General features: G+C 39.7%; 1 protein-coding gene across 1 annotated transcript; it reads left to right on the top strand.

Moving 5' to 3' along the window:
- Positions 1-228: 228 nt before the first annotated feature.
- LOC148771218 (uncharacterized) lies at positions 229-1,743 on the top strand. Its single transcript, XM_088817669.1, has 4 exons — positions 229-734; positions 893-1,215; positions 1,283-1,428; positions 1,547-1,743. Exons 1-4 carry the CDS (start codon positions 573-575, stop codon positions 1,612-1,614), a joined length of 699 nt encoding a protein of 232 aa, XP_088673795.1. The 5' UTR covers positions 229-572; the 3' UTR covers positions 1,615-1,743.
- Positions 1,744-15,102: the final 13,359 nt, after the last annotated feature.

Genomic DNA, 15,102 nt, shown 5'->3' with positions numbered 1-15,102 from the left:
ATCATACTTTGACGAAAGAGGTGAAGACTCTTGCAGCACCCCTTCTCCCATTGCATGTATGTTCTTTTCGACTTTTTTCTTATTCTACTTATTCAAGTTGTTATTTGTATTTCTTTATGGTCCCTGGTAAATGTTCACCTGCTAGTACCATTGTTTCCAGCAAGTCACAAAACGACTTCTCTGAGAATAACTCTCAGAACTTGGATAGTACATCTTTTGCCGAGTAAAAATCTCATTTTCTTTTCTTGCATATATACACACATACACACACACACACACACACACACACACACACACACACACACACACACACACACACACACACACACATATATATTTATATACTTGAAAGAAGTCAAGATGTATACAAATTGGAATTTGTTGATCCAATTTATTATTTTGCATAAATTGAGATTTTCACAAATTGTTCTGGTTATTTTTCGACATTTTATGTATATTAAGTTATATCCACATAGTTTGTTGAAACCATTATTACATGAAGGTTTCAAGTCTTTATCTGCTGCTGCAGTTTTGATCTCTTAATTTTTTATATTTTATAACAGATTTTTTCTATGATTCGATTTCCTGGCTTGGCTACCTATTACCACGTCCTCCGGGATGAAATCCCTACATCTTTCCCACTTGTGAACGGTTGGACAAAGCTCATGAAAAGAAGATGTAGAGACACCTCGAATCCCATGGACATAGAGGAGCTATTGGGACCTATGGAAGAGGTTTTTTTTTTTGTTTTTTTTGTACTATGTTTGATATATTTTTATCGCTATTTTCATACATTCGGTCTCTAATTAATTATGATCATAAACTTTGCCCATTCCGTTTCATACATTCCGTTCCATCATCACTCGAATTTTTTTTCCTTCTAATACGACAGGTTGAATTTGTTGTTGAGCCATATGTTGAAGCTACAAAGACGGTACCTCCTCATTTGAAAAGGCAAATTTGGATGTTTCACGTCGACGTACCTCTCATATGTGGCAACAAATTGTGGTCTCATATCGGCATCAAGGATGTAGTTGTGCAGATGAGAAGTGTTGAGACAATCAACTTAAGGAAAATATTTAAGACAAGGGAGGGTGATCCAAGAAACTGGTTGCAGTACTATAGCTCGATAGTAGAGCAGTGGAGGAAGATACAAGATGACGTGCAAAGATGCTTCAATATCCTTGCACCTGCTGATCCTCCTGTTGATACAAGGTAGTTTTTTTCTAACTTTTACATTCGAGATCGGTTTGAATGACTTGTTCTGATAATTTGTTTCTAGCTTTTCACCATCTCGTAGGCCGCATTCACCGATCGCTCCTCTTCCGACAGAAGTTGATTTTCCACCTCCGCGTCAGTACCCAAACCGAGAGCGTAAACCGACGAAGAAAGAGGACTATGCATATCCAGCTACAAATCAACGACGAGGTGGTCGTTATTTTTAAGTATTTATGTTTGACAGAGATAACATTCAAGTCTGTATAAATAATAACTACTTTTGTTTTGGCTTATGTATTTTTGTGTTCAACTTGTATGTACAACCAAGATACCAAGAGACAAAAGGTGGATGTTAAAGGTGAAGTACTTCTCCTGGAGATAACATTCATGGATTAGATCTAAGTTTCCCAAACCGACGTAGAGACTTGCCTCTCAATAGAGGCAGTACTTTTTTTTAAAGTACTTATAAGAACTCCTGGAGATAACATTCATCGATTATATCCAAGTTTTCCAAACCGACGTAGAGACTGCCTCTCAATAGAGGCAGTACTTTTTTTTTAATGTACTTATACTTGAAGAAGATAACATTCACGGAGTATACAAACAGTGATTATATTTTTGTATTTTTTTTCTTGCACTAATATTTTTCTTAAACTTGTGTGTAGACAAAGATTCCGAGAATCAGAAGATTGAGGAAGAGAAAAGATATAAAATACGACCAAAAGATATACGTGGTAATCATATTTCCTCTTTTGAAATACTTGTGTGAACACAAAGTTGTGACTACTTATGTGTCGTTTATAGTTCTTGCACTAATATTTGTTCGACAAAGATCGCAAGAAAAAAAAGGTGCATTGGGAAGACCAAATTACAAAGGGCGCGATGGGAATACGTTGTATCGATTTATCAAAAAAATAAATATTAATTATTTGTCTTAAATCATATTTATGTAACATTTTTGTATGCTCTTATGATTTGAATGTACTAATTTACAGCTTTGCCATTATATAACATACTTCAGTAACAATATGAAGGGGGGAGATTTGTACCACCCTCTCGACACGGCCACGGGCCGGTTCGGGCCAGTTCCGGGCCGGTTCGGGCCAGTTCCGGGCCGGTTCAAGCCGGTTCACGGTTCACATTTTCCGGAATCGGAACCGGCCCGTAGTATGGGCGGTTCAGCGGGCCGGGTCGGCCCGCCGGTTCGGGCCGGTTCCGGGTCAGCCTGGAAATTTTGAAGTTTTTTTTTTTTGAAATATTTTATGAATAAGTAAATTAAAAGAAGTAATTTTAAATAGAAAAAGAAAAAGGAAATAAATGAAAAGACTTGAACTCAATTTTAAATTCAAAATTTTAAAGATTTCGAATTTATAGGAAAAATTGGGGGGGGGGGGGGGGGGGGGGGAATTAAAAAAAAAGTAAATAACGGCCGGTTCGGGCCGGTTCACTAGCCGTTATTTGCTTTTTTTTTTTGAATTTTTTGAATTTTTTTTTTTTTTAAATCCGGGTGAACCGCCGGGCTGGCCCGGCGGTTCACGGTTCACCATTTCTAAGAACCGGGCCCGTCCCGGGGAGGACGGGCCGGTTCACGGGTTCGGGCCGGTTCACTTGGTCAACGGGCCGGTTTGGGCCGTCAACGGGCCGGTTTGGGCCGGTTCCGGGCCCAAAACCGGCCCGTGGCCGTGTCTAACCCTCTCTATATTGCATGATTTATTTAATTGCATATTTTAATTCTGTTAAGCAAATCTTATTTTTAGATGCGGCTATATAACATACTTCAATAACAATCTGAAGGGGGGAGATTTGTAACACCCTCTCTATATTGCATGATTTATTTAATTGCATATTTTAATTATGTGATTGTGCATTTAATTTGTCATGCGTGTTTAGGTGTAAAACATAACCTATGTGCGGAAATACTTCGTGATTATTCAGATGATGAAAATGAAAAAGAAGATGATAACGGGGAACATACACTGTTTGTCTACAGTCCTCCGTCCTCCATGGTAAGTACAATGAGCATACTGCTGATAAACTGATTTAATACGTTTTCTATAACATGCATATATGGTTTTGCTATACACGATATACTTAGATATTGTACATGATATACGTTTTTATTATGACATATATACATTTATATTGTTAAACATATACTTGTTAACAGTGTATGTGTTCACTGTACGTAAAACTTTACGTGTACGTCTGCGTTATAAATCATATAATTTTGCTTTGTTAAACAGAACCTGTGTGCGGAAATACTTCATGAAGGCGGAGATGATGAAAATGAAGAAGATGATCATAACGGGGAACAGAGGAATGAGGACGAGGGGGACAAGAATGAGGACGAGGGAGATAGACATGCACTTGTTGTCTACACCCCGTTCTCCATGGTTAAGAGGATCAAACAGAGAGGTGATCGCGTGGTGAAGAGAATGGAGCTTGATTTTGTCACTCCAGGATCCACTACACCGGCACCCAAAAGGCAACCGAGAGAACGTCGACGTGGACGGGGACGTGGTAGGGGGCGCGTTAGTCCTTTATCAGTTGAAATTGCAGATGTCATGGATGATTCACTTTCACCGTATAAAGGGCAACTCAGTTACACAGGGCGGGTTGAGATTCAAGATCAGGAAAGAGCGGTCCTTGATGAATTTATTATGCGAGGTGACTTTAAGGAGATCATTTGGTCAGAAAACTCCGTAGGCGTTGCTGGGTCCGAAATTGTACCACTACTATTCGGTAAGTGGGTTTCGAGTTTCGCACTCGATTCCTACTTATATTTGTTATGCAATCCAGCCTCATATCGCTTTCCTACTTATATTTGTTATGCAATCCAGCCTCAGATAGCTTTGCGGAACATTTGGTCGGTATGGTTCCTTCATTTGTCCAGGTAAAACTTTTTTTGCTCTCATTGTGTACGTTTCGGAAATACAGTTATATAACATGTGTAATTTAATATGCGTAGGCAAGTATTTTGTTGCGAATAGAGAGAGAAAAATTGGATTTGTCGATGTTCACTGACGAGGAGTTTGATTAGTTTCTGGCACGGGTAAGAGAATTTGCTCTTTCCAACAGTTTTTTCACAAAACTTTTGTCAACAGACTTTAGCGAGACTAGGTACATTCTCTTTCCGATATGCGATGGCAACCATTGGTATATGAATGTTTTGGACACGAGAGATAGATCTTTACATTTAATGAACTCGATCACGAATGCCGCAGACACATCCGTTGCTGATACAATTGTAAGTCTTTATTCATTTACATTCACTCACACGTGTTTCTTATAAATTAGAGTTAACAATTCTATGTTTTTGGATGTAGGCTTTGTTTTACAAGAGGTTTTTCCACAGAACCTTGCAGCTGGAGTTGCCTCCGAACACAGTCGAAGATGTTATACCCTCGCGCCAACAGGTGGGTACTAGTGATTGCGGAGTACATTTGTGTTTGAATGCTTACTGCTTTGCTAGAGATGATGAAAGTGCTTGGGCGGATGCGGAAAATTGTATCATGACAAAATGGCGCGCTGTAATAGCATATGCGTTATTGACGAGAAGTGCACAGTTAGACACGGCCACGAGCCGGTTTTGGGCCCGGAACCGGCCCGAACCGGCCCGTTGACCAAGTGAACCGGCCCGGGCCCGTGAACCGACCCGGGCCCGTGAACCGGCCCGTCCCACCCGGGACGGGCCCGGTTCTGAAAAATGATGAACCGTGAACCGCCGGCCCGGCCCGGCGGTTCACACGAATTTAAAAAAAAAAAATTCAAAAAAATTCAAAAAAAAGTGAATAACGGCCGGTTGAACCGGCCCGAACCGGACGGTGTGAACCGGCCCGATGAACCGGCCGTTATTGTAACACCCCGCATTTTCGGTAAAATAATTTTTACCACCTTTATGTGCATATTTGTGAAATTAGGATTTATAATAATTCTTGCATGCTTAGCATTTACGTGAATTAGGTAATTATGTGATTATGTGAATTATGTGATTATGTGAAATTATGTGATTATGTGAATTATGTGCTTAGGGAAATATTTCGAAATAGTGTGTCGAAATAAATTATTTTCATGAATTAGGATTTTGCATATGAATTTAAATAAGCATTTCATCATATTTATGCATGCACAAAATTTTAGAAAAAATGAATTTTCTCATGCATTTTAGGATTTTTAATTTATTTAGAAAACTTGAAAATCCTCCCCACATTTTCTTGAATTTTCGGACACCACACACACACACACATGATTTTTAAATTCTTGAATATTAATTGGTAGAAAAACATGCATTAGTGTGGTTGTACTTTGAGCATAGAAAGAAATACCTAAAAGCCTAGTTCCCTACTCTATAGACTAGGCATGCCTTTTCACTCCTTTAAGTAAGACCAAAGGTCTTCTTCTTCTCCTCCCTTCCCCTTCATTTCGGCAGCCACCACCACCACCATAACCACCATTTTCTCAAGCTTGAACCACCCTAGAACCACCACCACCTCATATTTTCGGAAATTGCAAAATCACCCCCACAAAAAAATGTATTTCCCTTTCTTCTCCATTGGCTTTGAAGTCTCCAAAAACTCTATAAATACCACCCATGCCCAAGATCAAAACTCACTCTCAAACTCCACTCTTACAATCCTTAAGTTCAAAGTCTCCTTCTATTTCAACAAGAGGAGAATTTTCGGCCAAGCTTAGGAGTAAGCTTCTCCTCCCTCTTCTTTCTTCTTCTTTCCCGAAAGAGCAAAGCTCTTCCTCCTCCTCTTCCTTTTGTTTTTCTTCTTACTTTCTTAATGCTTAATCTAACTCTTAATCTCTTCTTGTATTAGAGAGAAAAGAGCTAACAAGCCCTTCCCCTAAAGAATATAGGTGAGAATTCTTGAATTCTTGCTCAAACCTACAACACCACTAGTATTTTCGGTTTTTATGTGTTTTTATGTGTTTTCATTGTTGATTCTTGCATATTATGTGATTATGTGTTTTAGATGATGATTGCATGTTAGTATTTTGAAAAGATAGTTTTACTCTTGAAATTTTATAATTTTTCGAAAATTGGGGAAAAATGTTTTAAATGGCTCATTTGGCTTAATTAGTGCCTTGCATGTGTTGATCTAGTGTTTGATTGTTGATTTTTGAAAAGAAAATGAATTTTTGGCCTAGCCATGGAGCTTTCGAATTTTTGGGGAAAAATGTTTTAAAAGGCTTGTTTGGTTTAATTAGTGCCTTGCATGTATTGATCTAGTGTTTGATTGTTGATTTTTGAAAAGAAAATGAATTTTTGACTTAACTAAGGAACTTTCGAATTTTTGAGATAAAATGCTTGAAATTGCTTATGTGGTTTATTTTGTGTTATGCATGTGTTGATCTTGTGTTGATTGTTGTTTTTAGGCCTTGCATGTTAAGATTGGTGATTGATTGTTGATCCAAGGCCTTGCATGTTAATATCTAGTGATTGATGGTTGATCTAAAGTCTTGCATGTTAAGATCTAGTGTTTTCTATGAAAAAAATGGTTTAAGAACTAAGAACTTGTGATAATTTGGTTTAAAATACTCTTGCATGTGAAGATCTAGTGTATTTGCTTGAATAAATGTAAAGATGGAAGTCTTGAATTTTATTCTTGTAAAAATATTAGATCTAGTGAACTTTGATGTTAGATTGTTTTGCATGTTAAGATTTCGGTTATTTCTATGTTTTTATGGCTAAATGATTTTGTGAAACTTTATATGTGTTTTCTATGTGCTCCTATGTGCTCTTGCTTGCTTATGTGAATCATTGGGTGTGAGGATGAGAGAAGGGTAAGTAGAAGGGTGCATGGGTGGGTGCATAAAGTGTCATGAATTTTCAAAAAGATAAAACTATGTTGGAAAGTCTTTCGAGGTTACGGTAAATTTCTCAGGTACGGCGAGCCTGGTACCGTAGGGCCTAGGGGTGGTTTGATCCCACGTAGTTAGACATGGTTCGAAATATATGGGGTTATTTACCGGTAACTTAGATTGGCTCTTCCGAGGGATTCCCGACAATTTTTCATGTCATGCATGTTGCATTTCGGTGTTGTTGATATAGGTGGGAAAATCTCACTCTATGGTCTTGGGACCGTAGGGTTATAAAGGTGGGAAATTCCCCCTATAATCTTCAATACGTGCCATGGCATAGGGTTATAAAGGTGGGATATTCTCACTCTATGGTCTTGGGATCATAGGGTTATAAATGTGGGAATTATCTCACTCTATGCGTGGTGGCAATTATGTGAATGAAGATCGCCGACGAAAAAGGGAAGTATATGATTGTTTTACTTCATGTTGTATGTTCATGTATAAGATATATGTATGTATATATATATATAGATATATGTATGCTCTATGTGCTATGTGTATTTGATATTACTTCAAGATTCTCATTGAGTCCTCAAAGACTCATATAGGTGTTGTATGTTTGTAGGTATACCCGATTTAGGGCCTGAGGAGTGAAGTTGGGAATCGAGCTCGAGAATCGGAAGGGGATCGTATGGAGGGGTTGTGGATAGTGTTGGCTCTTAATTTGGTTATGTGGTTCTATTTGTACAATATGCTTGTAAAAACTTTTGATACGGTTTTAGGTATTTTCTACCGTTTGCTTCCTCCGATCGGTGGAAATTATTAAAAGACGACGTATGTAATAGTAATTAGGATTACCCTATTTTGGATGATTAATCGGTAATCCGTAGCCTTTTGTAAGCGAAAGCAAATTTTCACTATTTATATGCATGCATGCTTTCGACTAGTAGTTTCTTCGTGTTTTGTCTCCATGTTCTAAAATTATTTTCATATAGGTTCTCTGCATAGAAAATCATGAAATTTTAGGAGTCTCTGCATCTCTCTGTGCTCATCATTTTGATAGGTCTTGTGCATGCTTTGGGTAAGTATTCATTTAGTTATGATTTATTTCTCACTACTGCATTGAAACAGGGTCATTCGGGTGTTTTCTGGTCTAACTGGAGTTTTACTCACCCAAATGCCTTGTTTCCAATTGGAAAATGTTTTAAACTTATTTTTCTGCCCTGGGGTAAAATTTGGTAGTTTTTGGGTCAGTGAGGAATTTATTGTGAATTTTCAAAACTCCCTCCCCTGTTCTGGATTTTAAACCGAGTGACTGTGCCATTTTATTTATTTCTCCTAAATGGCCATGCATATTTCAAAACTGTTTTAACTGAGTGATCTAGACCCGTATTAGATGGTATGGTATAATTGTGGGGTCATTTGCATGAGTAGTTTAAGAGGAATTAATTTTTAAAGCTTCTGCATTGAATCTGTCCGCATTTGCATTAAGTCCATCATGCCTAGTTACTTTCTAGTCTTGCATTTAGCATGCATTAGTGTTAGTTCATCGATTAGGGTTTAGCAAGCTGTGCCCTCTCTCCCTCTGATTTAAAAAGAAAATTTTTTACGTAAATTTCTATCCACAAAAAAATCATGTTTTCAAAAGTCTTCCGCTGAGATTACATATAATAAGGGTAGTCGAGAGAGGGGTGTCACAGCAGACGTGGTATCAGAGCAACGATCCCGGAAACCTCCATACGACCTAGAGATCTTCACGATTCTCAAAGCACGACTCCAACTGAGCACTCGGGCAGGTATATGTTTTATGTGTTTTATGTGAATTTTATGGCTAATGTGAATTGTTTGTATATGTTTAAGTATTAAAATGTCTGGAGCAAGAACTCGAGCTCAAAATGCCGCTAACGATCCTCACAATCAATCTCGTACCATCCAAGACCTCACCGCCCTCGTCCGAGAACAAAATGAACAAATCAACCGCCTTGTTAACCTTCAAAACCAAAACCCTCATCCACCTCCTCCTCCTCCTCCCCAACCTAGAAATACAGCCCCACAAGCCACCTACGAGCGATTCTTGAAAATGCATCCTACCGAATTCCACGGCGGCCCTAGTCCAACTGTTGCCGAAGAATGGATCAAATCCCTCGAGGTTATTTTCGAGTACATGGTGATGAACGACAGCGACCGAATCCATTGTGCACTATTCTTGTTGAAAAACGAAGCCCGAAATTGGTGGGAAGGCGCAAAGAGTGGAATCGATCTAGCAAATACCACTTGGGAAGCTTTCAAAGTTCTCTTCTTCGAAAAGTACTTTTCCAAGAATGTTCGAGCACAAAAGCTTAAAGAGTTTCTCGAACTCAAACAAGGAAACCTAACCGTTGCCGAATTCACACGACGTTTCGAGCAAGGAAGCCTCTACGCACCTTTCATATCCAAAGACGACACCGAAAAGATGAATCACTACCTAAGAGGCCTCAACCCGATAATCAAGCGCGACGTTCGACTAACTTCTGCCTCTACTTTCCGCGGAGTAGTGGACAAAGCCTTGGAAGCCGAACAAGACGAGATGGAAATCCGACAATGGAGACCTCCTCACGATGCCTCTTCTCGACCATGGAAGAAACCGAACCTCAACAACTCCAAAGGAAAGCAACCGATCAACCGAGCAACCGTGATCCCGAGCAACAAACCCTTTTGCCCCAAATGCAATCGAGAACACGCTGGCGATTGTGTTGCCGGAACCGACCATTGTTTTCGATGCAAGAAGCCCGGACACATGGTCCGAGACTGCCCTATCGCCCCGAGACAAGTGCCGGGACGAGTATTCGCCATGACAAGAGACCAAGCCGAAGCTGACCCGTCAATGATCGCAGGTACCGTTAGTGTGTATAATAATTCCGTGTATGCCCTCATCGACTCCGGATCAACTCACTCATTCATCTCAAGTACCCTCGTTGCCGAACTCCGCCTAGTCCGTAGTCAAGCCGATGCCTTGTTTAGCATACTTATTCCTTCCGGTGATGAACTTAAATCCAATTTCGTCATCAAAGATTGCCCTATTCAGATTCATAACCAAACCCTAGCCTCCGATCTGATCATCCTACCCATTAAACATTTCGAAATGATCCTCGGAATGGATTGGTTATCAAAATTCGACGCCCAAATCAATTGCGCTCACAAAACCGTTCGTTTCTCCCTACCGAATGAAAGTTTTCTCGAATTCCGAAGCTCGTACAATCCGTCAATTCCTATCATTTCCGCCATCAAAGCGAGCAAACTTATTCAAAAAGGACATCTATGTCATTTGGTCGACATAGTGGAAGCTCTCAACGAAGATAAAGCCGACATTTCCAAAGTGCCAACCGTTTGCGAATTTCCTGATGTCTTTCCCGAAGATCTCCCCGGTCTTCCGCCCGATCGTGAAATCGAATTTGAAATTAATTTGATCCCCGGTTCCGCTCCTATCTCGAAGGCACCTTACCGCATGGCGCCGTTAGAGCTAAAGGAACTCAAGGACCAAATTCAAGATCTTATCGACAAGAAGTTCATCCGCCCTAGTTTTTCCCCATGGGGTGCTCCGGTACTCTTCGTGAAAAAGAAAGATGGAACCCTCCGAATGTGTATCGACTACCGAGAACTCAACAAGGTCACCGTCAAAAACAAGTATCCATTGCCACGAATTGACGACCTTTTCGACCAACTTCAAGGCTCCACGGTCTATTCCAAAATCGACCTCCGTTCCGGATATCATCAATTGAAGATCAAGAAGGAAGATATTCCGAAAACCGCATTTCGAACTCGCTACGGCCATTACGAATTTGTAGTAATGTCGTTTGGTCTAACCAACGCCCCCGCCGCTTTCATGGATCTCATGAATCGAATCTTCCGCAAATATCTAGATCAATTTGTGATCGTATTCATCGACGATATCTTGGTGTATTCAAGAAATGATGAAGAACATCGAAATCATTTGGAAATGGTGCTCCAAACTCTCCGAGAGAACCAACTCTATGCGAAGTTTTCCAAATGTGAGTTTTGGTTAAGACAAGTCCACTTTCTTGGTCACGTAATTTCCAAGGAAGGCATAGCCGTTGATCCAAGCAAAATTGAAGCCGTTTGTAATTGGTCAATCCCTCGTAATGTCGGAGAAATCCGAAGTTTCCTCGGCCTCGCAGGCTACTACCGACGGTTCGTTCCAAACTTTTCCAAGATAGCCGCTCCACTCTCTCGTTTGACCCGAAAGGAAGTCAAGTATCAATGGACTCCCGAATGCGAGTCTAGTTTCCAAGAACTCAAGAAGCGATTAACCTCGGCACCAATCCTCGCTCTACCGGATAAAACCGGAAACTATGTGGTCTATAGTGACGCCTCCAAGCACGGGCTCGGAGCCGTCCTAATGCAAAACGGGAATGTAATTGCCTACGCCTCTAGACAATTAAAAGACTACGAGAAGAATTATCCGACGCACGACTTAGAACTCGCGGCAGTCGTGTTCGCCCTCAAAATTTGGAGACATTACCTTTACGGAGAAAAATGTTCGATCTTCACCGACCACAAAAGTCTCAAGTACTTCTTTACTCAAAAAGAGCTCAATATGAGGCAAAGAAGATGGCTTGAATTAGTCAAGGACTATGATTGCGAAATCCTTTACCATCCCGGTAAAGCCAATGTTGTCGCCGACGCTCTTAGCCGAAAATCCATGTCCGCCTTGATCATTAAACCGCCGCTCGAATCAACTATCAAGTCCGCTCAAGACCATGATGATCAACTTGTCAAAATCCGAGAAGGCTTAGCAACCGGTCAAAATCCAAATTTCTCAATGACCGATGGCAAAATCTTGAAATTTCAAGGGAGAATTTGCATTCCGACAAACAAAGAGATCAAAGGATTAATTCTCGACGAAGCTCACAAAACACCCTACTCTTGCCATCCGGGTGAAACCAAAATGTATCAAGACTTGAAGAAGTTGTACTGGTGGCCAGGCATGAAGAAGGATATAGCCAAATACGTATCCGAATGCCTAATTTGTCAAACAAATCAAAACCGAACACCAAAGGCCCGGTGGACTTCTACAATCCAACCTTATTCCTGAATGGAAATGGGAAAGAGTAACGATGGACTTTGTTCAAGGTTTCCCGAAGACTCAGAAAGGATCCGATTCAATATGGGTAATAGTCGATCGCCTAACTAAGTCCGCACATTTCTTACCGGTCAAGACAACTTTTAGTCTCGAAAAGCTAGCCGAACTCTATATTGGAGAAATCGTCCGACTCCATGGCGTTCCGATATCAATCATCTCCGACCGAGATCCCCGATTCACTTCCAAATTTTGGAAAAGATTGCACGAAGCGATGGGAACCCGTCTAGCCTTTAGCACGGCGTACCATCCCCAAACCGACGGACAATCGGAAAGGACAATCAAGACCCTCGAAGACATGCTTCGAGCATGTATAATGGATTTTGGTGGAAATTGGGAAAGCCGTCTACCGCTCATCGAATTCTCGTACAACAATAGCTTCCAATCTTCGATCGGAATGGCACCTTACGAAGCCTTGTACGGAAGAAAATGCCGTTCTCCAATCCATTGGGACGAAGTAGGAGAGCGAAGCTTATTAGGACCCGAGCTGGTCCAACACACCGTCGACATAATCAAGAATATCAGAGAGAAAATGAGAACCGCCCAAGATCGCCAACAAAAGTACGCGAATAAAAGAAGGCGAGATTTGGAATTCCAAGCCGGTGATCACGTATTCTTGAAAGTCGCTCCACTCAAAGGAATCATGCGATTCGGAAAACGAGGAAAGTTAAGCCCTCTATTCATTGGACCCTTCGAAATACTCGACCGAATTGGTGGCCAAGCCTATCGCCTAGCCCTACCGCCTCAACTATCCAAGATCCACAACGTCTTTCACGTCTCCATGCTCCGAAAATATATTCCCAACCCTAACCACATCCTTGAAACCGAACCCCTTGATTTATCCCCGAACCTATCCTTTACCGAAGAACCCTCCCAAATATTAGACCGAAAAGTTAGGAAACTCCGAAACAAAGAAATTCGCCTAGCCAAAATCCTTTGGAAAAACCATTCTCCGGATGAGTCAACGTGGGAACTTGAGGATGAGATTGTGAGTCGTTATCCGGAACTAATCGAAAAAGGTACAAATTTTGGGGACAAAATTTTTTTAAGGGGGGAAGATTGTAACACCCCGCATTTTCGGTAAAATAATTTTTACCACCTTTATGTGCATATTTGTGAAATTAGGATTTATAATAATTCTTGCATGCTTAGTATTTACGTGAATTAGGTAATTATGTGATTATGTGAATTATGTGCTTAGGGAAATATTTCGAAATAGTGTGTCGAAATAAATTATTTTCATGAATTAGGATTTTGCATATGAATTTAAATAAGCATTTCATCATATTTATGCATGCACAAAATTTAAAAAAAAAAATGAATTTTCTCATGCATTTTAGGATTTTTAATTTATTTAGAAAACTTGAAAATCCTCCCCACATTTTCTTGAATTTTCGGACACCACACACACACACACACATGATTTTTAAATTCTTGAATATTAATTGGTAGAAAAACATGCATTAGTGTGGTTGTACTTTGAGCATAGAAAGAAATACCTAAAAGCCTAGTTCCCTACTCTATAGACTAGGCATGCCTTTTCACTCCTTTAAGTAAGACCAAAGGTCTTCTTCTTCTCCTCCCTTCCCCTTCATTTCGGCAGACACCACCACCACCATAACCACCATTTTCTCAAGCTTGAACCACCCTAGAACCACCACCACCTCATATTTTCGGAAATTGCAAAATCACCCCCACAAAAAAATGTATTTCCCTTTCTTCTCCATTGGCTTTGAAGTCTCCAAAAACTCTATAAATACCACCCATGCCCAGGATCAAAACTCACTCTCAAACTCCACTCTTACAATCCTTAAGTTCAAAGTCTCCTTCTATTTCAACAAGAGGAGAATTTTCGGCCAAGCTTAGGAGTAAGCTTCTCCTCCCTCTTCTTTCTTCTTCTTTCCCGAAAGAGCAAAGCTCTTCCTCCTCCTCTTCCTTTTGTTTTTCTTCTTACTTTCTTAATGCTTAATCTAACTCTTAATCTCTTCTTGTATTAGAGAGAAAAGAGCTAACAAGCCCTTCCCCTAAAGAATATAGGTGAGAATTCTTGAATTCTTGCTCAAACCTACAACACCACTAGTATTTTCGGTTTTTATGTGTTTTTATGTGTTTTCATTGTTGATTCTTGCATATTATGTGATTATGTGTTTTAGATGATGATTGCATGTTAGTATTTTGAAAAGATAGTTTTACTCTTGAAATTTTATAATTTTTCGAAAATTGGGGAAAAATGTTTTAAATGGCTCATTTGGCTTAATTAGTGCCTTGCATGTGTTGATCTAGTGTTTGATTGTTGATTTTTGAAAAGAAAATGAATTTTTGGCCTAGCCATGGAACTTTCGAATTTTTGGGGAAAAATGTTTTAAAAGGCTTGTTTGGTTTAATTAGTGCCTTGCATGTATTGATCTAGTGTTTGATTGTTGATTTTTGAAAAGAAAATGAATTTTTGACTTAACTAAGGAACTTTCGATTTTTTGAGATAAAATGCTTGAAATTGCTTATGTGGTTTATTTTGTGTTATGCATGTGTTGATCTTGTGTTGATTGTTGTTTTTAGGCCTTGCATGTTAAGATTGGTGATTGATTGTTGATCCAAGGCCTTGCACGTTAAGATCTAGTGATTGATGGTTGATCTAAAGTCTTGCATGTTAAGATCTAGTGTTTTCTATGAAAAAAAATGGTTTAAGAACTAAGAACTTGTGATAATTTGGTTTAAAATACTCTTGCATGTGAAGATCTAGTGTATTTGCTTGAATAAATGTAAAGATGGAAGTCTTGAATTTTATTCTTGTAAAAATATTAGATCTAGTGAACTTTGATGTTAGATTGTTTTGCATGTTAAGATTTCGGTTATTTCTATGTTTTTATGGCTAAATGATTTTGTGAAACTTTATATGTGTTTTCTATGTGCTCCTATGTGCTCTTGCTTGCTTATGTGAA

This window comes from Erythranthe guttata, chromosome 4, assembly GCF_056151865.1.
Source record: "Erythranthe guttata isolate IM_541 chromosome 4, IM_541, whole genome shotgun sequence".
NCBI lineage: Eukaryota > Viridiplantae > Streptophyta > Magnoliopsida > Lamiales > Phrymaceae > Erythranthe > Erythranthe guttata.
This window is presented reverse-complemented; position numbering and strand designations above follow the sequence as displayed.

Bases quoted from the DNA above. Each gene is read 5' to 3' on its own strand.
- LOC148771218 (XM_088817669.1), top strand. From the start codon at position 573: ATGATTCGATTTCCTGGCTTGGCTACCTATTACCACGTCCTCCGGGAT. The intron at 735-892 runs GTTTTTTTTTTT...CTAATACGACAG, and splicing joins TATTGGGACCTATGGAAGAG to GTTGAATTTGTTGTTGAGCC. The intron at 1,216-1,282 runs GTAGTTTTTTTC...ATTTGTTTCTAG, and splicing joins GATCCTCCTGTTGATACAAG to CTTTTCACCATCTCGTAGGC.